We start from the raw sequence: 27570 nt of genomic DNA on the forward strand, positions 1-27570 counted from the left end.
CCCCTTCCGTTAGTTTGGAACCATCGTTATACACGTGCATAGTATGTTCTGTTATTACCGCAACCTTGCGCTAACACTACGGCTCTATTGTGAACCAAAGATCTCTTACGAAGCTCAGGCATGGAATTATGTAGTACATTTACCTTATATTTAATGACGCTTTACCGCTGTGGAGCACAGGAAGCAGGGGAAGAGGGCGGCCCCCACTCCGCTGGAAGGACAAGGTGGGGAAAACGATTTAAACTCCCTTGGCGTGACCAATTGGCGCCAGTTGGCAGAGAGAAAATGCGACTGGCGCGCTTTGTTGGGCGGCCATAACCATTTACACGGTTAAGCGCCAATTAAGTAAGTAAGAATACCGCTGTGGCCATACGGCCTGCACGCAATCTGCCTGAGACCTTAGGCCTAGTTGCAGTTGCTAGCGTTATATTTTTGAGCATTAGGTCTGCCGATGGGATGAACAAAACTGCTGCCGGGTTGTTTTCCCGTTATGCTAATCACTGATAATCTGCATCAAGTTAGTAAACTAACTTTTAGTGTGGTTGTCCACCAAACTAGTATCCCATAATAAAGTATGGGCTTGTCAAATGCTGGAGAGTTTGGGCGATAGGACTCTCGTTCAATCTAGCCTCTTTTTGCATGCATACAGTGCCACGGATGCTTTCTTCGCTCTCTCTTCCACATGGAGTTTCCACAACAACTTACTACCAAGTCTAATTCCTGGATATTTAGTGCTATACTTATCTTGTGGGGTTACCCGTCCAAGATTAGACTTAGTCCAATTAGGGACTTAATATTTTCTAGTAAATAATACTAGATCAGTTTTTTACGCGTTGTCGGTTAATCCGACTTAAGATGCCCAGGCATGTACATCCCGAAGCGCCTAATCCATCAGAGAGATGAATGTTGGTAGACATCTGCCGCTTATGATGACCGAAACATCGTCTGCATACGGCGTGGGTTTAACGACTAACCTATTGGTTGATGACCAGTATCCCCAGCATTGGTTACAATACCCGCCCTGCGACGTGTCCCTGTCCACTGATGTAGTGGCCTCACACAATTCCCATTGTGGAGTAATGTTCCCGCAATTTAGCGTGCAGCCCACCTATCTGGTAAAGGCTGTGTGTGCTTCAATGTAATTAACACCATCCATGATTGCCCTTTGGAATCTAACAAACAAGTCATTTCCCCGCTTCTCGAAGTTAGCCTCCAAAACATATGTAGATATAGGATTTCGAATGGTGAAGTTCGGAATTGGACCCATTCCAACCCATCCCAACATATTTCTTTTGTTTTTTGATTAATTATGTTTATAAAATAAAAAAAGTAAAAATGTAGGAGTAGTTTGCTTTCAGTTCGGGTCTAACAGTAAAAAAAAAAGCTCAGTCGTAAGGAGTTTTTCTCATTTTTTGAGGTTAGGACCGAACTACGACCCAATTCTGATAGCTGATTCGGATGCAGCGCATAAAAATATATAGGAACTCACTTATAGCATTACCAGATCCGCCTTTTGACCCCTTATAATGCCTATTATCTATATAAGCTTGAAAAGAAAAAAGAATACAGTTAATATTAGAAAAGGTATACAATTTTACTTCCTTAATTTGCAAACAGAATGAATAAAAAAATTTTAATGCATTCAATTTCGAACTACGAAAGCTTATACTTGTGTTTTGGAGATTACCCGAAAAACTGAGTTATAACTTCTATTTCGTACGACCTCTTCAAAGAAATTTGTTTGGTCTAGTTCCCAGGCGGCTGCCGTACAGAGTTATGTTACGTTATTTTGCATACTCTATATATGTGGGCGTGAGGGAGGATCAAAGCTAATGCTATGTGCATACTATTATTTTCTAACTAATACGATTACATACATACTTTTCGAAAATATTTCTTACGAGCCGGACCCGTGCGCATCTTGCGCAAGTCTCTTACCAAATATCAACAGAAATCAGCTGTTCTATCAATCAATTAAAACTTACAGTTTGGCTGCCATCTGGCGTATGATAGCAACTGCCGGCAATGCAGTGCAAATATTCACAATAGTGCCATAGTGCAAATAGATTTCTTTGTGTGCTCACAATCGTTTATTTTTAACAAATTATTTTAACAAAATATAGCTAAACAAATCTCGCTAATAGGCCGAATTTCCATCTTTACAACCAAAACTTTATTTATAGATTTGGATTCCAAATAAGAGCGAAAAAGGGACCCGTATATAGAAACAGCTATTAGAAATAATATATATGATCGTTCGATAGTTCAAGAATATTCAGTACCCAATTGCCTGTGATATCTTTCGATAAACTTTTAAAAATGCTCGGTATAGCTCAAATGTTTTTAGGACGCGCAAATATCGAGGCTCCAGTTCAATACTTTTAATTTTTGTTTGTTCGATAACTATCTCTTGATTTTCTTTAATGTACTCTCGATGTGACGCCAGAAGGCAGTGTTCAGTTAGCATGCCCAGCGTGAGCCTTAAGTCTTATCTCTTTAGAGATACGAGCCGAACCCGTGCGCTTCTTGCGCAACCAATATAAAAGTTTCTTATCAAAATCAACAGAAATCAGTTATTCTATCAACCAATTAAAACTTACAGTTTGCGCTGCCATCTGGGTATGATAGCAACTGCCGGCAATGCAGTGCAAATATTCACAATAGTGCCATAGTACAAATAGATTTCTTTGTGTGCTCACAATCGTGTATTTTTAACAAATTATGTTAACAAAATATAGCTAAACAAAAGCTCTACGACCAAAATTGCCCAAAGCTCGCTAATAGGCCGAATCTCCATCTTTACAACCAAAACTTTGTTTATAGATTTGGATTCCAAATAAGAGCGAAAAAGGGACCCGTACATAGAAACAGCAATTAAAAATAATAATTATGATGATAGTAAACTTACTTGAAATAAAATCACTCGATGTTCGTGGTCGTATTTTTCCCATGAATTTGCTGATTTTGTTGTCGTTGTGTGGTTCCTTTCGTTTCGATTGGGGCAACGGACCAGGACAATTTTCATCTAATACTTTCGAACAAGGACGGTGAATATTTAATTTACAGTCTGTAAGTATAAGAAAAATTAGAAAGATGAAAATCGAAAAAAGCTTAAAGAGAAAGTCTGAGAGAGAATGTGAGCCAGCAGATGGTTTTATTATGCTTAACTGCCGCCGTGGTTTGGTGGTGGCATGCTCCGCCAAACACACCATCAAAAATGTTTTCAATAAGTAACAGTTTGTTTTAACACTCCGAGTGTCTTTCTGCCATGGAAAGGTTCCCAGTAAAAATTCACCTACATTTCAGCTGTTGTTCGGAGTCGGCATAAAACCACAGAAGCTCGCCCTAAATCTCCTCAAAGGTAAATCGCGCCAAAGGATAATTTTTTTTCTTTGACAATAACGCCAGTTAGAGGCAGCAAGCGAGACCAACTGTATCCCAACTTTGAGATGAACCATTAGCCTATTCCACAATAGACACAAAACTCTCACTACAGAAAAGAACCGTTGTCATTTTGTAGTACTACAACAAACGATGTATAGCCTCCATAATTTGCCTATGGGGGGCCTGGCGAGGAAATAGGGTGTAAACAGCGCTCTTTCATCTGTCTTCGATGTGTCTGTTCCAGCTCTAGCGTGATTCGATGCTGAACTCATGTTGTTAGTGTTGTGTTAACGATAAAGACTCTCCCCGACGGCTTTGGGGAGTGTTATCGATGTTGAAGGTCCTTTTCCGGATGCAGATCCGGTACGTTCCGGTAACAAGCACCATTAAGGTACTAGCCCGACCATCTCGGGAACGATTTGGTATGACCATATGAAACCTTCTAGGCCATAACGGCTTCACACCCCCTAGATCCATGAGGAACTTGGGGTCGCCAGAGCCTCGGCTGTTAAAGAATGGACTCGCCACGGGGAGGTGAGGTTGAACTCATCTTCGTGTCATTCGATGACTCAAAGAGTTTTACACAAGCCTGTCGGGACTGAATCTGTTGTTATTCTAGCATATGTGGGGATGGGCTTCAATGATTTCCATGAAGGTCGGATCTACGTACCACACAGATACGCATTCCCCGCCGGCCGTGGACTGTCAGCCAGGTAACCCTAATCAAAATGTTATAGCAATGGATTTGCGCCGTTATAGCAGCAACAACATTGCGCTACACTGTATTGTCGGTTGCGAGCACAGACTTATTTTGAAAAGGGTAGCCTTCACAATATATGTATGTAGGTCTTCGGTATACATATCCCATATATCGGAAATAAAACTACCGCTAACGGTCACCGATAATAACAAAATCAAAACTCTAGTAAACCTACAAATACCGCTTCAAGAAAATACAAATTTGAGGGCGATCGTCTCTGAATCTCTGGAAAATTCGGAAGAATATAAGAGGGCGAAAAAAGTTTTCGGCGCTGCTACAAAGCAAAGAAAATTCACATGATGGAAAGCGCATTGCGAAGAAGTGGATCGATGTATCAAGGATATAGTAATCAAGTAATTTAGGCCACCAGAACGAGGTGATGTATAAGGACAAAATTACAAACACTGTGATATTTTTTTGTTCAGCCCAACCACTTAAAGAAGATCACCACGTTACCCGAGAAGGCCCCACCTACCCGTGGCGAATACAGTTTTTTTCACAGCCGAGGTTCTGACGACCCAAGTTCCTCATGTATCTAGCGGGAGGGAAGGCGGGATGGCCTAGAAGGCTTCATGTGGTCATACCAAATCGTTCCCGATACGGTCGGGCTAGTACTTTAATGATGCTTGTTACTGGAACGTACCGGATCTGCGTCCGGAAAAGGACCATCAACATCGATAACACTCCCCAAGGTCTTCGGGGAGTGTCTTCATCGCTACAACAACAACAACAGAAGACTCCAACATGCAAGCATTCACACGCACGACAAATATCTAGAAGCAGTTACCTTCCCCACCAAAGGAGACCTCCATTTAGCAGAAGCCTCTGAGAGTGGCATAGAAAATGGTCTTATCGACAGCCTGGTTTCCAGAGAACACACTCCATAAAATATGACATAGTAGAAGTGATAGATGCACAAGATAGATATATGGCCGGCAAAGGACATCGATAACACCCCGTCAACCCCTTCGGCAAGGTCTTTATCGCTAAAACAACAACAATAACAATCAATGGTTTAACTAATCACGGTGAAAGTCAGGAATTCTTTTAATTTACTAGAACTGTTCCGCAAGGCACGGGAATATCTACTTGATATATCGATGACTGTCTGAGAGACTGATATCTAATACACGAAACGACGCACGGTCATGAAAGGCAAAGAAAACAAACGGAACATCCCATGGCTCCTTAGCTGGTGACAGCAAATAAGGAATTAGTACTCCCAACGAAGAGGCGGAAACATACAATCATTAATATGACAGGGCAGCAAATAGAAACACGCAGCTCTATGAAATTTTCTCTCTAAAATCCATAGACAAAGCTTACTTTCACGGAGCCTGCGAAGGGCTGGGCATAGCATATCTAAATTCAGCGAAGACTGTTACTAATTGGACGGGGCATAGCATATCTAAATTGTATCGACTAATGGAAAACAAAACCATGTACAAGGAAGCTGCTGTGATCAGCCTCGGAAGCGGAAGCAGAAGCTGTCCGTAATATGTTCTTGGTGAAGAAAAGTACGGCATCGGCGGGAAGCGACCAGGAATGTTCTTGCCATGCAGGAGCAGAGGAAGATTCACCAATGTGAAGGAGAAGTTCTCAGGTATGTGGGCGAGGGAACTAATTCCTGTAATTGACAATGGTTTAAGCGATCACATAGAGAGGTCGACTTTCACCTGAATCTTACTTACTTACCTGAAGATACTTACTTCACAAATTTAGAAAGGTTGAAAAACACGAAATACTACTTCGCTCAACAATGACGGAGTGTATAAGTGACACTAGGCGACTTTTCACATAGCAGTCAGTGAATTTTCCTGAGTAAGTGACAGGATACGCTCCGCTGCTATGTATGTATATGAGGCACATACTTCTCTAAGAAACGAGAAGATGGTTGCGTAGTTCATTATCGAGAGTGTAGCGATAAAGCTCGCGTACCGAGCATTCGTACTCGAATTAATGATAGTCGCGGTCATATATACAGCGAGGTTAGCATTTCCTGGTCAGTCAAAGTATTTTATGAACTTTGACGGGTTAAACAATAGGGACATTTTGAACTTGAGCTATAAATCTTTAAACGTACCTGTACAGTGATAGCCTTGCGGACTCACACCCCAAATAATTGTCTGACAATGATTACAGTGGGTCACTTCGTAGTATTGACGTAATACCAATGGATGACCACGTACAATCATCTGAAATGAAGAATAAAAAGTTATTGGGAATTTTCTATATTTTTACCCTCAGCCCACTTACCTTCCGATTTTTGCCCATTAAACGTGACTTGAAACTCTTCTCACGACTAACAAAGTGATGTACACGATCAACAATACTGTTCGGATGTGAACGTGTGATGAATATACGATGTATAACCGTTGATAAGGCTGAACAGAGTGCTAATTTTTTTGGATCCTCCAAAGGTAAGTCTTTTTCATACTCCTCACTGTCATGAGAGAGAAGTATTAGACAAGTTAGAAAAATATTAATACAAATGTTTTCGAAATACCTTCTTCGAATTTTGAAAAAAGTATTTTTGAATTTCGAAAATATATTTTTGAATTTAGAAAATATATTATTGAACAACAAGAACAATTTTTTTAAGCCTCGAAATAAAAATATTTTTTCTTTCGAAAAAATATGTTTATACTTCGAAAAACTATTTTCGAACTCCAAAAATATATTTTCGAATTTCGAGAATATTCAAACTCAAATACTTTAAACTAAAATTTAAATTCTCAACTCACATCAACACCTGCAACTTGCGCATTAGCGTCTCCTCAAAGATATGCTGTTCACGTTGTTTATCGCCACGCGCTTCAGCCAATTGAGCATCGGTTGGTCCATAAATCGTACCCAAACCTTCGGTGCGTGTTTGATTGAATTCACGCAATTGTGCACATATCGTATCACGTGCACATTTTCGACTTTTCCAAAACACTTTACGCAAAATTTCCACCTTATCAAATTCACTTTGTAGCACATTATCAACCTCACGCGCCAACGATTCATCCTTACGATACCAAGAGAGTGGTGCACGTGGCACCAGGAATGTCGAATGTATTTCATAGGCCCATTTACGCATATCTTTGGCTGTACCCTCCTTATAGAGACCGGTTATAAGGTAGAAGAGTAACGGCGCTGGTTCTGAATTAGATAGCACATAATTGAGGAAGACAGCCAAGAAGGCAACATTTTCTGGTTCGAGTAAACGTTGCATATAATTGAAGGGTCCATTTTCATCGATGAATGGACCCTCCTGATCGGAAGCATCTTCATCCTCCATAGATATAATCTCCTTTTGTGTGGCGTTTGATTGTGCAGCTAAAATGCGACTGGAATGTGTTGTGGGTGCAGGTGGTAGATTGGTGGTGGTGTTGGTAACGGGTGGTGTGGGTGAGGCTGCGCCTGCGAGTGGAGTAAAGTGATGTGATTCAATAAAAATGTCATAACCACCACCTGCATTGCTAATATCATGCGATTGTTCACCCGTCAGATATGGGGGTGGTGGTGTACCAGGCGGTGTTACTTCGCCCTCTTTTTCTACGAGCTCCCAGGAACCAGATGTGGTTTTGTTTATGCGATCTGAAAATAAATGAGCGTGTAAAAATATTAGAATGTCAGATAAAGAATGGTGAATGTTTATGATCAGGCATGTGATGAGGGGTTTCTTTTCCAGCTTATGATTCGGTACCATAATAACCGACAACTCTTTGCGAGTGATAAAAATGGTTAATTAAATTTTTTGTTCGAACTTAAGTTTTCCGCAAACTATTTTTAATTTCGAAATATACGAAGTTTATTTTCGAATTTTTCGAAGTAAGTTTAATTATTAAATGTAATAAATAACCGCGTTGTGTGACTAATGAAATTTGCACAAGTTATTTTTAATTTCGAAAGTTTCGAAGATCGTTTTCGAAATTGTCGAAGTTTGTTCATCTGCGAAATTAACGAAGTTTGTTTATCTGCCCCAATATCATTAAGTTCATGATATACATAAGAGTAGTTTTTTTTCAGTACATTGTGCAGTTATTACAAAAAAAAACGTCATTCAATCCATACACGTGGGTCTTTTAACTGCAGAGAATAAATGTTATTGAAAAGTTAAGGTGCTTTGTGGTAGAACGGTATAAGAGAGAGCCGGATTTTGTTGCGTATAAGCTCACTTACTTTGACAGTGCTTTAACAATACTTCCAAACATATTAAGAGTGGTTCTTTTTATTACCTGTATGATTTTTTAAGGAATATTAGGAAAAATTGACCTTACTGTAGCTACCTCCGTCGAAAATTTAGTAAATGAAGTTCAGTTATCTTCGAGGGACTTAAATTTGACCAATTTTTGTTTGAGATTGAGGAAGACTCTTGTTGACCAAAAAAAACTTGCAGGGAGTAAACAACTGAGAAAATACGAGCAGCCCTCAATTTCGAGAGGCACAGAAAGTACTTGCAAGTATCCGCATTCATATAACGTCATCAGCATTTACATCCCCCGATGTCGAAAATTCCAAATTCGCAACATCCCTAGTATGTATGTATATGTATTCAGTTGGCAAATGGAATTGAAGTGAAGCAACAATAAAAATTACTATAAATTTAAAGCAATCATATCGCATTTTTATCATGTATATATTCTATGATAATAAAAATGAAGTGATTGAAGGCGGAGGAGAAAAACGGTGCATATACTCAGAAAAAAATTCATAAAAACGAGAAAAATTGCATTTTAAATATGGAAAAATAGTATATGACATTCGCCATAGAAAAAATAGGAAAAAAGTTAGGGTTGTCGTTCTCTTGAAGTAGCCCGACAAAACTAAGTCTGACCCTGAATGTTATCGGAGTATGCGCCTCCTTTCAGTGCTTGGCAAAGTACTGGAAAGGCTGATGTTTGAGTGGCTTCAGGAGATTTGTCGGAGTAGTCAGCCGGCTACGCAGTTTGGTTTCAAGAAGCGACGCAGCGTTGAAGACCCCTAGATAAATGTTCAAAGTGTCGTTGAAATTAGTGTTATTCAATATACTCTTCGCACATTTAGTGACTTTTAGTGGACGTTTGATTTCTACCACTTGGACAGAGTCATAGAACAGCTAGAGGAGCTCACTTGTGCGGAAATATCGCTCTGGCGAAGCTATTTTTTGGGCAAACGAGCTTCGATCGCTGGGGTAAATAAAAGTGTGGTGATGGAAGAGTGATGGAACGTGGTTGCCCGCAGGGATCCATTTTTGGAAACATGATGATGTAGTCCGTGCTTGGGCAACTCGAGCTACATTGTAAATTTAAGGCCTGTGCGGATGACTCGTGCTAATGTTGAGCTTCACTGAGTCACTAGGTGAAGAAGTGACTAATTGGGGTGCTCTTGTTGTGTGCACATATCGGTGGACAAAGCCGTATAAATGTTGCTTAAGGCGAGATTTTCTCGTAGGCGTCCCTCAATTGATCGCATAGGTGGGGTCAGCATCAGGTATGTGACTCAAGTACCTGGGGCTGACCATTTGTATGAGGACGAATTTCAGCCCGCACTTGGAGTGTATGAGAGAATGTTGTGCATATCTTGGCCTTTTTGTAGCTTGTACTAAATTAAGGACCGCAATTAAGTAACACGATCTCAGACGTATCCTTAGAATACAAAGGTGTATGTTGCTTGCATATTTGCCGTTATGTCGCTCTGTATCGCCAGATGCGTAGCAAGCGTTAATGGCCGAAGGGCCTCTTGACCTGGTGATACAAAGAGCTATCACTTTCAGGTTGAGAAGGGGTTTGCTGCGAGATGATTGGATAACCGGCATTGATGTGGAGAGGGGCTTTTTAGTTAGTAAAAGAAGGTTGAAGGGTCTGATTGTGAACCAATGTAGTTAAGGTAGGATTACGTTTAAGTACATCCGAAGTTGGATTTTCTGCTGGTAGATCATGGTTCTTTTAATTCATTTTTGCATAAGAGGACCATTAGTGAAATGGGTGATATGTGCTTTGTATGAGGATTGGTTGCAAGTTTTGTGTGATTGTCCGAAATACTCGGATGTAAGGGATTGAATTAGTTGGGGTATAATGCCAATGGATAATGGCAAGGACGTTAGTGGAGATCTCTCCACTTGCCGGGCGTTTGATCTGTGGAATAAGAATCCTTTTGATGTGTTTAGACGAAGGAGGCGCACAATAATCATTGGTGGTCAAACTGTTTGTGGTGTTTTGGGGTTTGGAACCCCTTCTAATTTTTCTTTTTATTAGTTTGGCCACCTATCCGGAGTAGATGGATACTCATCTGGCAGTAGCTTCGGCTATGAAAATCTGACAAAAAACTTTAAAGTTGGTACCACGGGGAGCAGATAGTCTACGGAGCTGGCTCCGTTTCTGTTCATTTGTGTAGACCCTTCGGGAGCATGGTATTGGCTGTGGTTGGTATTCAATAGCGGCAGAGTTGATTAACTCGAATGTGGAGTAGCATTGCAACCGGGTGCCATGACCCATAGATTGGAAGAGGTTTTAGATAAGACCCCATCCCCACCAAAGTGATGATGTGTCCACTCACATCTTAAATTGGTTCCAAAGACAGCATTTCTTGGGCGCTAGTCAAACGTTCTTTGACCCGTGTGCATTGGTGCATCGTAAGGTTAGCCCACGATGCCAGGTACTTTCGTTAAATTAATCATTTTAATTTTGCTATAAAAATTTTTCCCTAAATCTGGGCAAGTAATTTTATTTAAAAACCAATCCAAATAAATTTGTGAGTTATCTATTCTTGATAAAAAAATTTCAAAAAAATTTTCCCACAAATTCATGAAAAGTTTTATACAAAATTTAAAAAATCTTACTCGTTAAATTAAAATTTCCTCAATTAAAACACATTTTTTTAATGAAATGTTTTTTTCTGAGTGTATAAACAATTTAAACTTTTGAATTACAAAAATACAGAAAAAATAAATTTTTTATGTTTTCGATTTTTTAAATTTACTTTGCTTTAATTTTTATTCGAAAAATCATTGCATACTTTTAGGCGACTTTAGGAGTCTTTAAGTTAATTTTAAGAGTTTTTAATGACGAATATTAGCAACACCACGGGATATTATCATCTCTTAGCCGATACTAAGCAGTGACTTGTATGCACATAAACAAATCAATCATTATGTCTACACATATGTCCATACAAGCAGCGGAGAGAAACGCACAAACACATGCATATATCTGAGATACTCCCAAAAGTAGGTAATCATCGGTGGAAGTATCACTCACATATACACGCGCATATGGCTATGCGAGAAGCATTAATCGTGCATCTGTAGTTATAGCTGATAAATTTATAGCTGGTAAACAAGTAGTAAATTCTAGAAATAGAAACGCCTAGAAATATGCCAACGAGGAAACCTAAGAGTATAAGAACAGCACCAGCTGAGGCACGACGAAACAGTTTGATTTAAGCACGCTATCAGTTGTGAAGTATAAGTGTTTTCAAAGTAGTCTAATAAAGACCATTTTGCATTATTTGAATATTGGAGTTATTTATTCAACAGTTTAGCGATACGAACGTTAGTAGAAGGTTACAAATAAGCGGAATTTCCCTAAACTCTTTACAATATTAATTAAGTTCTTCGACTCACCTGGATGTCTGGCATGCATACTTTCTGGCGAAGACACCACCCGTCGATGCTTATTAAGATGATTCAAATTTTGTGGCGTTTGTCCCAAAGCCTATAAAAATGTAGCAGAAATATAATTACAAACCAATTTAAAAATTAACAAAGTTTTTAAAATAGAAGTTTTATTTTCCCCAAAATACCATGCAAAATATAATTTGATATTAAAACAAAAGTGTTTGAAATAAATTTAAACGAAAACAAAAATTACTGTAAAATAGCTACTGACTAAATTTACCAGTAATAGGAAATATTTATAAGGGTTGCAGCTAAATAGTAATATATGCATTCCGGCGCTAATAGATACAAAAAAAAAAAACAGGGCTGCACAATAATATAAAAAAAAAACTATTTTTTTTTTTTGTTTATATATGAAAAAATATGCAAAAAACACTTTCGGTCAAAAATGTAAAAAAAAAAATATTCTGATTGTTTATTATAACAAAAAACAAAAACTAAAAATATTTTTAACTGTAGTTACCAAAAAAATATTTAGTAAAATAAAAAATATTTAGCGAAAAATATATTTAACCTCCTTTAAAACTTTTATATTGTAAATAAGTGTTGTTCTTGCAATATCTATTATTTAATGAACATGAATTTTCTTGCTTTTTAAGAAAAAAAAAAAAAAAACTAAGCTTTAAAGTATCAGCAAAATACATTTCTTGATGCATTATTTAATCAAAAAAACAGATCTTAAATTTTTTTTTTATTAAAAAACCAAATTTTCTTTTTAATAAGGCTTTAACTATTAATAACAAATTTTTACTAAACTATTTGATGAAATTTGAAGATTCTAGCTGTCAAAATGGGGCAGAAATCACGAATAGTTTCTTATCTGAACAATCGGTTGTATGAGATATATACCATATACATATACGACCGACCTCTATGATTTTTTCAGTTAGAGTGGCCACCGGTGCGAGCACCAGGTCACTTAGGCCCAAAAAAGTCCCATTGCGATACCACGTGGATCCCTCCCCTACTCAAACCAACAGGTCTATAGAGCAAACGCCAGGAATTTCTTAGGTTCCAACTTAGCCACATCACAAAGATCGTCAAAGAAGGGAGATCCTGAGATTTCTTCCTCTTGTGCCAAAGCACGAGACAATCGCACAGAAAATGCTTGACTGTTTCTATCTCCTTTTCGTCTTTGCAGCTCCTGCAGTAATCATTATAGGGAGCACCCAGCCGTTGTGCGTGCCTCCCGATTGCTATGTGGCCGGTTATAAGTCCAACCACCAAAGATATGTCCCTCTTCCAAGAAGAAGACTTCTTGTGCGTCTCGCGTCCCATTCAGCCCACACGAGCTTATAGTGGTAGCAGGATTCAAGATTGCTCCATATCACACCCGCTTCCCTAAGAAAAATTCCTTTCAAAATGAGCTTACAGTTAGCAAGCGGCATGCTCAATCCCTTCCAGGACGACGAAAGCGGAACGGATGTGCCGCCTTTTGCAAGTTCGTCAGTCATCTCACTGCCCGGCATATCCGAGTGTCCAGGCAACCATACCAGACTGAGGGAAGTTTGCTCAGCGATCTCGTTGAGAGATTTGCTCTCCTGGACTTACATGTGACCGATCCAAGTGCTTTTAGTGCAGCCTGGCTGTCAGAGTAAATTAAAATTTGGTTATACGGTGAGCAGCCTTCCCCAGGTGATCAGCGGCTTCATTTATAGCAGCCATCTCCGCCTGAAAGACGCTGCAATGATCGGGTAGGCTATATGATAGATTCCACCCTAGTTGAGGTGCAAAGACACCGCTACCCACCTTATTATCCAGTTTGGAGCCGTCAGTATATATTTACAGCCTATCGCTCAGGTCCGGTGGCTCTTTCAACCAATAATCCCTATCCGATATAATAAACTCGTACTTCATATTGAAAAATACAGTCGGAGCGCAATAGTCCGTAAATGCCCTATACGTACGCATTCGGTGAAATTTGAAACCTCTAGCTGTTAAAATGGGGCAGTAATTACGAAAAGCTTCTTATCTGAACAATCGGTTGTGGGGGGATATATGCTATATATACGACCGATCTCATCCATTTTTTCAGACAACAATATCTGCAATATACGAAAGCATTTGGTGAAGTTTGAAGCTTCGATCTGATAAATTGACAAAGATATGACAAAAATCATTTTTTCTGAAAAATCCGTTGTATGTGCTATAGTAGTCCAATCCGGCCGGTTTCGACAAATGTCTAACCGGACACCTAAATCTACCTGTTTAAGTGACTTGAACTGTAATTCTCAACTGGCTAGTGAAATATTCTAAAGACATAGTTTAAATTTATTATCTCAAAGGGGGGTTTGTCAAAGCAAAACAAGGTGGCTCAACCCGCAGTCAATACCTTGGAGCCCCAGTGCTCGCCCCCAATGAATACATACAAGGTGTAACAGGCGCATAGCGACCTCTCTCTAAATAATATAATATACAACCCACTTAAATAACGAATAATATGATAACAAAAAAACTATTCGCCCGTCGAATCACCAAACCTTAGACACTACCCGTTCACCAAATTTTATAAAGATATCTCAAAAATTGAGGGACTAGTTTGCATACAAGCAGACAGACGGACATGGCTAAATCAACTTAGCTCATCATCCTTATCATTTCGGTATACTTATTGGTGGGTTTATCTCTTCTCCTTTAAGGACTTACACTTTTGAGATTCGTGACAAACTTAAAACACGAATATTTTCGGTACGAATAGGAAAACAGGTTTTTACGGATTTATGCCCTTTTATTTAATAAAAAAAAATTGTTTTGATATTTTCTTATATTTAAAATTTTTTATTCTTCAAATTCTCTTTTTTTTTTATAAATTTTTTCTCATAAAACCTATTTTGTGTTAGTTTTTTAGTTAGAAAACAAATTTTCTTCTATTAAACATTTTTTGTCGAAAAAATTTGTTATTTTTGGAATTTTTAAATATTTTAATTTTCTTTTTTTAAACTTTTTTCTCATAAAACTAAATTTTTACCGTAAGTTTTTTTCTTTTTTTAATTTAATTTTTTCCAATTTATTTAAATTTTTTTCTCACGAAACAAAACTTTTGCCACGATTTCTGTTCAACATTTCTTTTAATCAAAAAAAGTTTTGCCTTGGTCTTTTCTTATAATTAATTTACTTTTTTGTTGCAATTTCAAAAAAAACTTTCAAAATCTAAATTTTTCAATAAAAAAAATTGTTTCGAGTTTTTTCTTTTTTTAGTTTAATTTTTTCCAATTTATTTATTTTTTTCTCATGAAACAAAACTTTTGCCCCGATTTCTGTTCAACATTTCTTTTAATCAAAAAAAGTTTTGCTTTGGTCTTTTCTTATAATTAATTTAATTTTTTTTGCAATTTCCCCTTTTTTTATTTCTTGTCTTAAAACTACTTTAAAATTTATTCAAAAATAAAAAAAAATTAAGTTTTCGTTATTGATGACATTAATATCAATGTGCAGCCCTGAAAAAAATGCAAATAACTTTTAAGTAAAGTGCAAAATATTTACAGTGATTTTTTCTCGATTCATACACATTCAAATACGTATCATTGGGAGAATTTTTTGATTAAATGGAAGCAGAGTCGCTCTTAAAATTCAAAACATAATACCGGCGAACGACAAATTTCGCCAACGTCGCCATATTCTGCACCTTTTATCGGGTTTTCGTCAATAGGGGTATCCACGTAAACTTGCTAGTCGAATTATCGAACTAGCGGACCAGGTGCCAATACCTCTAATACTTCATTGCCAAACAACAAAAAAAAAAAAAACACTATCGAGGCCAAAAATGGTAATTTGTTGTTCGTCGGTATTGTATTTTGGCCTTAATAAGAAAAGCGAACAGGCGATATGCTAGAAGATGGATATAATCCCTAGGATATTTTCCTGAGGCTTAATATGTACATTTATAAAAAATTTAATGATATTATTAAAATTTTGGCAAGGTTAGTAGCTGAGATTGAAGTTTCGTATGAGGACATTAGATAAATCGAGTTTTCCCTCCACCATTTGGGGTATTAACTCGGGCGGGGCGTGCACGATTGTCGATCGAAGTGAATATGGCCCTTAGCCATACCTGATGCCACTATCATTAGAAAAGAAGACTATGTTATAGTTGTTGTTGCGAAAGCTGGCAAAAATACTCCCCAAAGGTTTTGTTAAAAGCAGTGGTAGTGAGCGTTCCTTGCTGCTACAGATTTACCCGTTTGTCGTGAGAACGACAAGATATAAAAGCGTGGAACCGTCCATATCATCCTGTGATTATGTATGGCCAGTCGCAAAGTGACAATGTAATCAGGAAGAGAGGAAAGACTCCGATCGGTATGACTCTGTTCGGTACCAAATATTTTACTAGGTAGGTATCTAGTATCAGGTTGAGGTATCAGGTTGAGATTTCCTGGCAAAAAATCGTGCGACTAACGCGATTTATGACTTTCGTCTACAGTCGACTATAATTGATACCCCACTAGTACTTTATAAGTATTGTTGTTCTTTTATTAAGTGTGAGATATTATAAAGTATACCGTAGTTGTAAAAATAGAACCTGAGCCGCCGTATTGGAACAAGAAAGTTAGAAGACCTGTCCGACAGTGCAGGTTGGATTAAGAAGATGACCTACAAACAAAGAGAATCTTATCAGTTCAGGCATAAAGGGGTACAATTAGTCTAAGTATGTCTCTATATAGGTGTCCCCGTAGGGGTACAAAGAGCACCTGCTCAAAAGTACCCGTCCAGACATAAACAGATACAAGTAGTCTCTTCACAGGCCAGAGTCAAACAAAAGAGATCAGTTCAGCTCATATAAAGAGTTCAAAACTGGTAATAGCTGCAAGCATTTTTGCGACTCATCACGGATTCATTATAGATTAGTCGCATATTTTTCAGAGCTTCGTTAAAAAAAGACCTAGACTTTAGTACTCAAGATGTTCGGAGGTGAAATGGAATGACTCGTTGCTTTCCCATTGCGTTTCATCGAATTGTACAAGCACAGTGATAGTCTGCCATCCTTGCGCATGTGCTACGGCAACTGACTCAATGATCTCTATAGCCATGCTAGCGTACTTGATCGAATTCATAATCAAGTTTACATTTTCGTCAAAAAGATAAGCAGCGAGGTTCCGCTATTCTACCGGTCGGAATATAGCAAACCTTAGAAACGGAAATTAACTTTTGGAGATTCCGTTCATACGAGCCCCATTTGAATTCGAAGAAGCTGGACCATTTTGGTGCAGTTTCTCAATCGAGAAGCTGGTGAGTCCAATATCAGCCTATACCAACCAAAGTAAAGAAGGGAAGAGGTAAACAACTAACAGTGCTTTCTGTTTTGCAACAAACTTCATATATCTCTCTTCAACACTTAATTACCGCATCCATATCGTGGGCTCGGTCAAGATTGCCCGGCTGCCTGTTCGAAAACGAATTAGTTTCAAAAACGCACTACCTTTAGTGAAATCGTATAGTATTTATTTGGAGTAATGGCGGTTTTGAAAAAATTATAAATTCTACTCTAAATGAAATTCCGAGATGGGAAGTTTTCAAAACGGCAGCCAATATCGAACAATCCCCCTCACCCACAACCCCCCCCCCCCCCCCCCCTATCATATGCAGTTTGATGTTACACTGTAAAAAAAAGTATTGTTCGTATTCGACAGTTTATGTATTAGCGCATTAGTAATAATGTAAATTGAGGTTATGTTATATACAAATTGAGGTTATGTTTTATAAAAATTAAGGTTATGTTATATACAATTTGAGGTTATGATTGGCGAGTGTGGCAAGTTCTTATAAGCTAACTACAAATGAGGTTAGTATAAGCCAATTTTAGTTGCCAATTACACTAAAAAAATATGAACTGAAGACTTAGTATAAGATTACTTTGCGTGTATAACACAATTCCACCTTACTAGATGTCGAAATACATAACAACGGAATCCATAAACCAGACACTTCAAAATCCCGACCATTCATAATCAAGACATGACAAAATCTCGCCCATGCATTTGGAAAAGTTGCTTCCACTGTCACATTTCGGTTCTATATTTACAGAGAATTTTTCTGTATAGCGTATTAGAGGTATCGGAATTTCGTTATTTCTGCAGTGTTGCCTTACGGTGTCTTATCCGGATTCCCGAAAATTATGTTCTCTCGGCAGTCTGTAAATTAGAAGTTAGTTATATTGAGATGCATCGTGCGTATGTTGTCTGCCAGCATGAAAACGATCTATCTAGGCAAATAGTTGAAGAACTTCTTATTTGAGAATGGATTTCATAACGTCTTATCTCCAAGGCCTTTAGCCCTATCAGTATATCGTCCTTCGTACTCAATACCGTAGATAGGATAATTAGCAACTTCCTCACCACTACTATCGATAGCAACATATCTGGCTATCAACACTAGCCTCTACTATTGAAACATCTTTGTTCGAAAACGATTATTGTCTGGTGGCCTTCTTAGGTATTGAAAGAGCAATGGCAGAAGGCCCCTAGTGGGACTAATTGATCAACTGCTCAAGGGAAAAAAAGTACTTTTTTCACTAGTGAAGGTTGATATAACACGCTATGTCACAAGGGGCACAACTCAGGATGGTGTTCTTACCCCGCTTCTAAAGAACCTAACGGTAAAATCGTTATTAAGTGGTAAAAGGGGGGAGGATAGGGAGGATTATGGTATATGCTGATGACTTAGCTATTGCTAATAGAGGCAAGTTTCCTCAAACTTATGGGAGATTTCCGATGCGGGCTCAGCGTCAGATAAAGTTGAGCTTGTCTTTTATATCAAACGATATAAAATTACACCGTTAAACTTACCAGAAGTGAATGGTGTGCGCTTAATCCTGGCAGATGAATCCCAATTCTCAAACGTAGATCCGGACAAAAATCTGAACTGAAAGGACAAGCGTAAATTGCATTACAGACGTCTAAAAGAGCTATTGGCAAAAGACGATGCCGCAATTATCGGACCCATACTGCTCTATGGGATAGTCGTTTGGTGACCAGCATTGAGCAGGACGTCAAACCTGAACATGTTGAGTAATGTCCACAGATCTAGTATGATCAGCATAAGCGGCAAAGTTGGAGGTGGTGTCTATTAAAAAAAATCTAGACTTCCAGCTAGCTCTACTGCAGACTACCCAATCACTGTAGCGTCTTACAGGCAGAAGTAGAAGAAGACACTATAATGGCAAAGAAGTTTTTATTTTCAGCGACATCGAGGCTGCTATCAAATACCTAGGTATGCCCTCGGGCAGCCACCTCAACCTTACCTTACCTATCTCATATTCAAATGTAATACTTAAATTGATACGATCCAGACCCGAGTGCATCTTGCGGAACCAATATAAAAGCCTCTTATCAAATATCAAAAGGAATCAGCTGTTCTATCAATCAATTAAAACTTACAGCTTGCGCTGCCATCTGGCGTATGGTAGCAACTGCTGGAAATGCAGTGCAAATATTCATAATGGTGCCATAGTAGAAATAGATTTCTTTGTGTGCTCACAAAACCGTTTATTTTTAACAAATTATTTTAATAAAATATAGCTAAACAACAGCTCTTCGACCCAAATTGCTCAAAGCTCGCTAATAGCACGAATCCCCATCTTTACAAACAAAACTTTATTTATGGATTTGGATTCCAAAGAAGAGCGAAAAAGGGACCCGTACATAAAAACAGCAATTAGAAATGATATATATGATGATTAATTGTGTCAGCTCATTTTTTACTTAGAAGCAACAAATTCAGAGATAAGACAACTATTTGCGGAGACGAGTCATTTTCGAACTGACAGCCGAATTTGCGCGATATTTTACTCAGTCGACACATTATTGCATGCATTAAAAGTAAGTATTTGCCCAGACTCGATTTTTAAGTAGAAGATGGTTAGCTTGTTCTTGCTATAGAGACAAAATTCTCGCCACTAATTGATTAAAAACTCAAGTCTGAATAAATGGTCACTTTTTATGCATGAGGCTCGTTATTTTTATAAAATTTGGGGTTAGTATTTTTCAAACTACAGTGAACGTTTACAAAAAGTAGTAACTCCAACGCTGGAAGCTGTGGTTAAAAGTTTTCAAAACTACATTTTAAAAGCAAAGTTGTTCAAAAGAATAAGAATACACCAAAGCCACAGTTGCTAGAAGAGTAGCAGAATGTAGTAGCCAAAACTAGTAGTAGCTGCGGAGCTTTGTGCGAAAGCGCTTAGCTATTCCATTGAGATTTAGAAGCTTTTTTGTCTGGCATGTGTAGTGTTGTGTGTTTGTTTTCGTAAAGCGCAGCGCTTACGCTATGAGTGTGACTACTTTGCGAATCCCAAAACAAAATAAGTACAAGACCCAAAATAATCCCATTTCTGCCTACATGCAGCAATATTTTTGAAGCTTTGTCTTTCAAATTTTCTAAGACGCACTGCGGCGTGTACTTACAGCTGCTGCAGTTGCCGCACCCGCACAATTATTGTTATGATGCATTTGTTGTTGCTGTTGCTGCTGCTGCTGGTGTTGTTGCAATTGCTGCACAATATTGGGACGCTGTGATAGCGGAAATGCTGCCGCCATATTATCACGATGCACTGGGGTGCATGTAGCTACAAGTGGATAATTTAGCAGCGTGTCAATGCTATTGGGTGGCGGACGTGCACCACCGCTGCCGCCACCCACTTGCCCAGTTGTGTGCAAATTTGAAAAACTTCCCTTAAGCGGCGACTCCTCCAACATGCCGGGTTGGCGTGGCGGTAACGGTGGTGGTATACAATCCGTTTCAGAATTGCCGCCACTCTCAGTGGTTGCACCTGCACCGCTTGCACCCGCCGTTGTCTCCATTTGTAAAAATATTTGCGTTGACATCTTCGGATCGGATAGTGCTTTCGTCTTGGCTTTGCAGCGCTTCTTTTGTGATGACGCTGCGCCAGGTGGTTGCTGCGCTGCACTTGGCGGTGGCGGCAATATTGGTTGCGGCGATTTACCTTGTGGACTACTACTGACCATATCTAAATCGGAAATTGGCGCAAATTGGTTGTTGTTACCGCTATTGCCGTTATTATCCAACTGTAATTGACGCGGCGGATTACGTTGCGGCAACGGTGGTGGTATATCTTCTTGTATGCTATGTGTTTTCGCTTGTGCGGCAAATTTATTTTTACTCTTTGAGTTGGAAGATTTTGGTGTTTCTTTGAGACGCGCTTGCAACAATTGTTGTTGCTGCTGCTGATAAAATAACGCTTGCTGTTGTGAATTTCGTTGCTGTTGTTGTTGGTGTTGTGTTTGTGTTTGTGGTTGATGCAACGATTGTGACATATTATATGGCGGCGGCAATGGTGATGTCGTTCCAGCATTATTATTTCCATGGGAATATTGGTGATGATGAAGTTGTTGTTGATAATGATGTTGATGTAGAAAATCCGTTGTATTATTCATTGGTGGTGTAATTAAATCTTTATCTATTTTATTTTTACGCGTGCCCAACGACAACGAGGACAGCGAACGGGGTAATAGAGAGAGAAAGGCAGGAGAGGAATGGACTTGTGGTTGTGGTGTAATGGCTTGTTGCTGTTGTTGTGGCGTATGTAGGTAATGTTGGTGAGAGGATACGGAGAGATGTTGTAATTGAGTGGGCGACAGTAATGCGGAATTCTTACTGTTGTTGGCAGTTGGTTGCAATTTGTTTGTTGGTGCGTCCTGTTGAGAGTGGTGAGAGACAGGCAGTTGTTGTAGTTGTATATGCATATGTATATTGTTTTTATTATGTGTTCAAGCTAAACTGAGTTCTTAGAAAAAGTTTCGGGTTTAACTGAGTGTAGGAAATTCAGTTTAAAAGTGGTGGCAAGATTTTGCAATTGTTGTTTATCACTGCATAGTTTTAGAAGCTATCGATATTGTTTAAATTGCTTTTGGGACTTTTGAGTTTACTTTTTCTAGTTTTATTTGATCTCATTTATAAGAATAGAACTAGTTTTGCTAAATAGAATTTGACAATACTTTGTTGCAGTGTTTTGGTTATTTTCATTTCTCAATGCTTTATTCATTTCAGTTTTATCATATTTTTCCTTTTTTAAGTTGTCTCACATTTTTTAAAAAAAATACTGTATTTTTTTATAAAAAATGTTTTTTAAATCTCTTTTTTTTAATTATCTTTTTTGTTATAATTTTTTTAATTATAATTTTTTTAATTATTACTTTTGCAACTATTATTTTTTTATTATTAATTTTTCCAATGTTCATTTTTCAATTATTATTTGTTATATATTTTTTTAGTTTTAGCTTTTCATAACAATTTTCTTACATAATTGTATTTATTTTATATGTTTTATTTTTGTCTCAATTTGTTTATTCTTCCATTATTTCTTTTAATATTTTTGATTTAAGTTTTTATAATAATTTTTTTTACACAAGTATTTAATTTATTCCTTTCATTTTATAAAATTTTTTTTAATCTTCCATTTGTCTCACTTTTTTATTCTTACATTTCTTTTTTTACCAATTTAGTACTTTTTTTGTTTCTCCATTTTTTTCTCCTGTTTTTTTATTTAATTTTTTTTTTATTTATGTTCTTTTAAAGTTTTTCTTTTTTTCTCGATTTTTCTTGAAATTAAAGAAATTTAAATTTTTTTTTAATTTTTTAGTTTTTTCTTCTTTTTTTAATTTTTGATAAACATTTCTTCTTTATTTTTTTATTTACTCGTTTTTTAATAATTTCCTTTTTTAGTTTTACAAATTTTAGTTTTGTTTTGGTTATTTATTGTAAAATACATAAATTGGTTTAAAGTAATGGTTTTATTATCCCACTTTATACTATGCTAGCTATATTTATTTTTAAAATTTTTTAGTTTTTTTTTTTTCAATTTGTCAGGGTTCTTTTTACTTTTTTTTATTTATTTATTTAAATTTTTTTTATTTTTTATTATTATTTTTTATTTATTTTTTTACTCATTTTTTAATAATTTTTAATTTTACATATTTTAGTTTTGTTATGGTTTCATATGGTAAAATTCTTAAATTGATTTGAGGTAATTGTTTTAATATTCCATTTTATTCTATACTAGCTATATTTATTCGCCTTCTCGATGTTTTGGTTTCATTTTAGTTCATGATTTTCTTATATATTTCTGTTCATTATTTTTTATTTCATCTTCCTTATATATTTTTCTTTCTAATTTTAGAAACATATTTTATAAGTTTGTTGTAGTTAAATTTTTTATCAATCAGTTTTATTTATTTTTTTTAGTTTAGCTTTACTTTGTGTTAACTGTGTTATTTTTGATCATATGCATTTAATTAGCGAGCTTTGCTCATATTGCTTTATACAAAGGTGTTTGTTATTGATATTAGAGAAAAATTGTAAAGATAACAAACGGCGATGGTTACTAGGACATGATTCTGGATTTGACTTCTTCATCAGCTAGCTTTTCGGGAGCTGAGCATTGAACTCGAATCTCCAACATTCATATCAGTGCAAAGACAGATGCCTTTAGCTACTCAGCCATATGAATATGATTGTCCCGTTGCTCGCTGTACAATTGGTCTCTAAGAATTGCCTTTTGGTTTCTATTCTTTTACTGAAACGCTAGCTGATGAAGAAGTGAAATTCAGAATCATGTCCTAGTAACCATCGCCGTTTGTAATCTTTACAATTTTTCTCTAATATCAATAAAAAAAAACCATGTATAAGGCAATATGAGCAAAGCTCGCTAATTAAATACATATGTGCATATTGATATAATAGTAACAGCGGAAGTATTAAAAACAAATACTGTAAAAATCCGAACAAATGTTACTAAGCTTTCATAAGCGCGCCTAAAATCATATCAACACCATTAGGAATAAACTGCATACAGAGTGTGTGTGCCTAAACGGTGAATAAAAGGAATAGAAACTAAAAGGCAATTCTTAGAGACCAATTGTACAGTGAGCAACGGGACATTCATATGGCTGAGTAGCTAAAGGCATATGCCTTTGCACTGATATGAATGTTGGAGATTCGTGTTTTATTTTTGTTTAAAGAACACGCTTTTTTTTCTAAAGGTCTAACCTTAAGAAAGTTGGTAATAACTCTATGGTATTTAACTACATTTGACTGATATTCTGCCTCAGTAGTGGTATGGTTGAGCTAAGAACAAAACTTAAACAAATTTGGAAAATGGGCGTGACCCGCCCCTTTTTTCTCTTTCCAAAATGCTTTCAATGCCATAAGTCGAACATTCCCAATCCGAACGAAATTCTTTCACAGCTACAACTCTGAAAATGAGCGAAATCGCCTGAAAGTGACTGCTACTTTTTATACCCAGCGTTTCAGGTGCACAGCTGGGTATGCTATGTTCGATTTCACCCGAACTTAGACTTTCTTACTTGTTTTTGAGTCACTTCTTTAATTTTTTAGGTTTACATTATTTTTTTGTTTTTACTTTATTTATTTTTTCCATTTTTTTCTCTTGTTTTTTATAAACAATTTTTTATTAATATTTTTTTATGTTCTTTAAAAATTTTTTTTTTTTTTTTTTTGTTTGTTAATTTTTGTGTTTTTACTTTATTTATTTTTTCTTCGTTTTTATTTTGTTTCCCTCTGTTTATTTTTAGTTTTTCCTTTTACTTAATTTTGTATTGTTTTTAATTTGTAACTTTTTTTTAAGTTTTTATGGATACATGTTTTACTTGCTCTTTTAAAATTTTTTTTTTACTTTATTTTTGAATCTTTTGTTTTTCCTTTATGCTTAAGTATTTTGCCCCTAATTTTTCATTATACTGTACGTAGTTTGTCCAATACTTTCCTTTTTTCTATTTATTTTTTTATTTTAAAAATTGTACTTCTTTTTGTTTTACTTAAATATATGTTTATCTTACTTATTTTGTAATTTTTTCGTGTTTGATTTTATTACTCCTTTATTTGTTTATTTTTTAATATTTTTATACTAGTTTAAATGAGTTTTTTTTTTTTGAAAACTAAATGCAAATTTCTACTTTGCATTATTCCATACTTAATTGGTTTTCAATTATTTTATATTATTTTGTTTTGAATTTTTTACATAACATTCCTTTTTTTAATACACTATAACTTTTGTTTTCCCTATGTTATATTTCATTATCTTAAGAAACAACAACCATGAATTTAACATTTTATTAGCTGTCAGTAAAATTAGGCAAACAAAGCCGTTGAAAATTATTTTCCAATTTAATCTCACTTTTTTTATAGAAAGGTTAAAAAAATATTAGTTATGCCAAACAATTTGGAATTTTTACCTTTTGAAATTTAGTTTCAGAACGTACATAATGAAAATGAGTGAGCGGGCGAGAAGCAGTTGGGCGGCAAGCAATAAACAATTTAGTATGTATCGTTAAATGAGCAACATTCTGAATTTTTTTTGTTTATTTTTTATTTTAATTTTAAATTGTGTAAAATAGTTTTTGTGCATTAAAAAATTTGGAATTAATTCGACATTACATTTGAGCGCATGGAGAGATATAAATTAATATAATGGTATATATTTGTGTGCGTGTTTTTTTATGAATGAAAATGTCAAATAAAAACTGCAAAAATTATGAAATAAAAAAAGCTGTAATTCACTTTTAAAACTCTCTTTGTGGTACTATAACAGGGGAATACTCGATTTGTGGACTTGCAATTGTAAAGTAGGTGTGTTCGTTTATGTTTTTGGAGTGTATAAAATGTAAAAATATGCGAAATTTTCATTATTTAGTGACTTATCAAGAAAAGGGAATACAATTTAGAGGACAACTTTTATATGTAAATAAATCTAGTGAATATATTTAAAAACAAACAAAAAATAAACAAATTAAAAATAAGAAATATATTAATTTTTGAAACTGTGTTTCTATTTTTATATTTAAATTGTGATCTAGTCTTTTTTTTAGCTTTTTTAATTTCTTTTCTCTTTTATTTTTTTATCTTCTTTATTTTTTTTTTTTTATTTCTCTATTTGTGAAATTTAAAAACAGCAAAGTACACAAAAGTATTTTCAACCAAACAAAAATTGGGAAATATATGTGTTCAAAATTATTTAAAATCTTAAAAAAAAAGTTAAAACAATAATTGCTGAAAAATTTTTTGGAATAATATTAAGGAATAATTTAATCATTTTTCAAATAAGTTAATTTCTTTAGTAAATATATATTTTATTTAACAAAACATAATTTGTATATATATATATATATTTTTTTTTTTTCAAACAAGAAAAAAAAATGTTTTCAAATAAATTCAATATTTTTTTAATATTTTTTTTTCAAACAAAAAAAATTCTTTCAATAAATTATTTTTTTTTTTTTTAATAAATAGCATTTTTTTAATAATTTTTTCAATAAGAGTAAAATAAAAAAATATTTGTTTTCAAATGCACATAAATATATACACGAAAAAGTACGTACATACATCAATGCCACAACATTTTCATATTTTCTTTCTCTGTCTCTCTGCAATTACTTACCTCAGCGCCGATTTTTCGCAATTGTTCACGCAATTTTCGTATATTCGCTTCGGAAAGTTTGTAGCTCGGATCGTTGGTGTCACCTTTCAGACGTTCCAAATTCAATTTTTCCTGTTCCAACATTTTTTGTAGCGTTTGTATTTTATACGTTTCCATTTCGCGCCTTTTAATGCTCTACAAAACGGAAAAACATAAATTAAAGAAAAATATTTTTTTTTGAACATCAACTGAGTTTGATTAGTTTACATCAACCGGTTGTGGTCCTGTTATAGATGCTGTCCGATCACGTGCCGATAGTATAGGTGTTGAAGGCACTATTCCTACCGATGACGGACGAGTCATCTTCTGACTACGTTTCACAGCTAACTCAACAATTGTGGACGCTAAAAGGAGAAGAGAAGAAAAAAGAGAAATAGAGATCCAAATAATTATTGGAATTGATTAGGCTAAATATAATTGGATTTTCTGTAGAGAGGTGAAATTTGGACAAGCGAATACGGTGTGCTACCCGAAGAGCATCGCCAATACCGCCTGAGAGGCTGATCGCCTCTCTGAATGTGAGGGAATATTATCAAAATAAAATAAAAAACGTAGCGTTTGATTCTCTCGGCAAACATTTTTCGCTTCTGGTGAGTAGAGTTTATAGCAAGGACTATCAAAGCTGAAACTGTGTTGGGAAGAGTATTACCATCATAGTACTGATGGATTAGTTGTTGGTTAACGAGCAACAAAGCAAGACATATGCACGCATATTTGTTAACACTCAATGCAAATAAACAGCCTCCTACGATGTTGCTACTACGCTTGCTCAGCGAGTACTAAACGAAAGAGAATAATAATGTATGTGAAGTGAGTGCAAATAATTACTTCACTAGCTTACGACCCCTTAGTGTGCGCGCGTACGTGCGATTCTCTCGATCAATAAATCTGAAGCCACGATCAGAATAGCTCAAGGTAAAGATAAAAATAACAGACCTTCGTAGACTACGCCTCTGCCATACACAGTTTGGTTAGGGAGCCCTGGATCGCTTCGAACGACACGTTGTTGAGAGAGGATACATATATCGCTATTTACATCTCACTATGAACCAAAATATTATTAAAAAATTACTTAAATCATCCCTCTAATTTTGAAACAGTTAACAAATTATTTAATTAAATAATATATTCATTTGGTATCACTGCGCTAATAGCTAGCATTTAGAGCTTTATTAAACAAATTATACATTATTTATCTACTTAAATGTCAGATTCATTAAACACAACAAATTTATTCAAATCATTTTTTCCCCATGCTACGCCGACTGCATTGCATTCGAACTTTTGTGAGAATTAATTGTGCGAACTAATTAGATGGATTTCAGAGCTCATCATTCCAGT

General features: G+C 36.0%; 1 protein-coding gene across 6 annotated transcripts in view; it reads right to left on the reverse strand.

Annotated features, from left to right (window-relative positions):
* The window catches only part of RhoGEF2 (Rho guanine nucleotide exchange factor 2), a 582225-nt gene that overhangs the window by 376138 nt on the left and 178517 nt on the right, over window positions 1-27570 (reverse strand). For 4 of the 6 annotated variants that reach the window (XM_067771577.1, XM_067771576.1, XM_067771573.1 and 1 more), the window contains exons 6-13: window positions 26437-26573; window positions 26191-26364; window positions 20183-21433; window positions 11733-11823; window positions 6889-7726; window positions 6401-6587; window positions 6228-6339; window positions 2909-3067 (exon numbers count right to left, since the gene is read on the reverse strand). In XM_067771577.1, coding sequence (XP_067627678.1) covers window positions 2909-3067; window positions 6228-6339; window positions 6401-6587; window positions 6889-7726; window positions 11733-11823; window positions 20183-21433; window positions 26191-26364; window positions 26437-26573 — 2949 coding nt within the window. The remainder of the gene's footprint in view (window positions 1-2908; window positions 3068-6227; window positions 6340-6400; window positions 6588-6888; window positions 7727-11732; window positions 11824-20182; window positions 21434-26190; window positions 26365-26436; window positions 26574-27570) is intronic. The other 2 variants (XM_067771578.1, XM_067771579.1) reach the window with 2 other exon arrangements.

This window comes from Eurosta solidaginis, chromosome 3 (genome assembly GCF_040869045.1).
Source record: "Eurosta solidaginis isolate ZX-2024a chromosome 3, ASM4086904v1, whole genome shotgun sequence".
NCBI classification, from domain to species: Eukaryota; Metazoa; Arthropoda; class Insecta; order Diptera; family Tephritidae; genus Eurosta; species Eurosta solidaginis.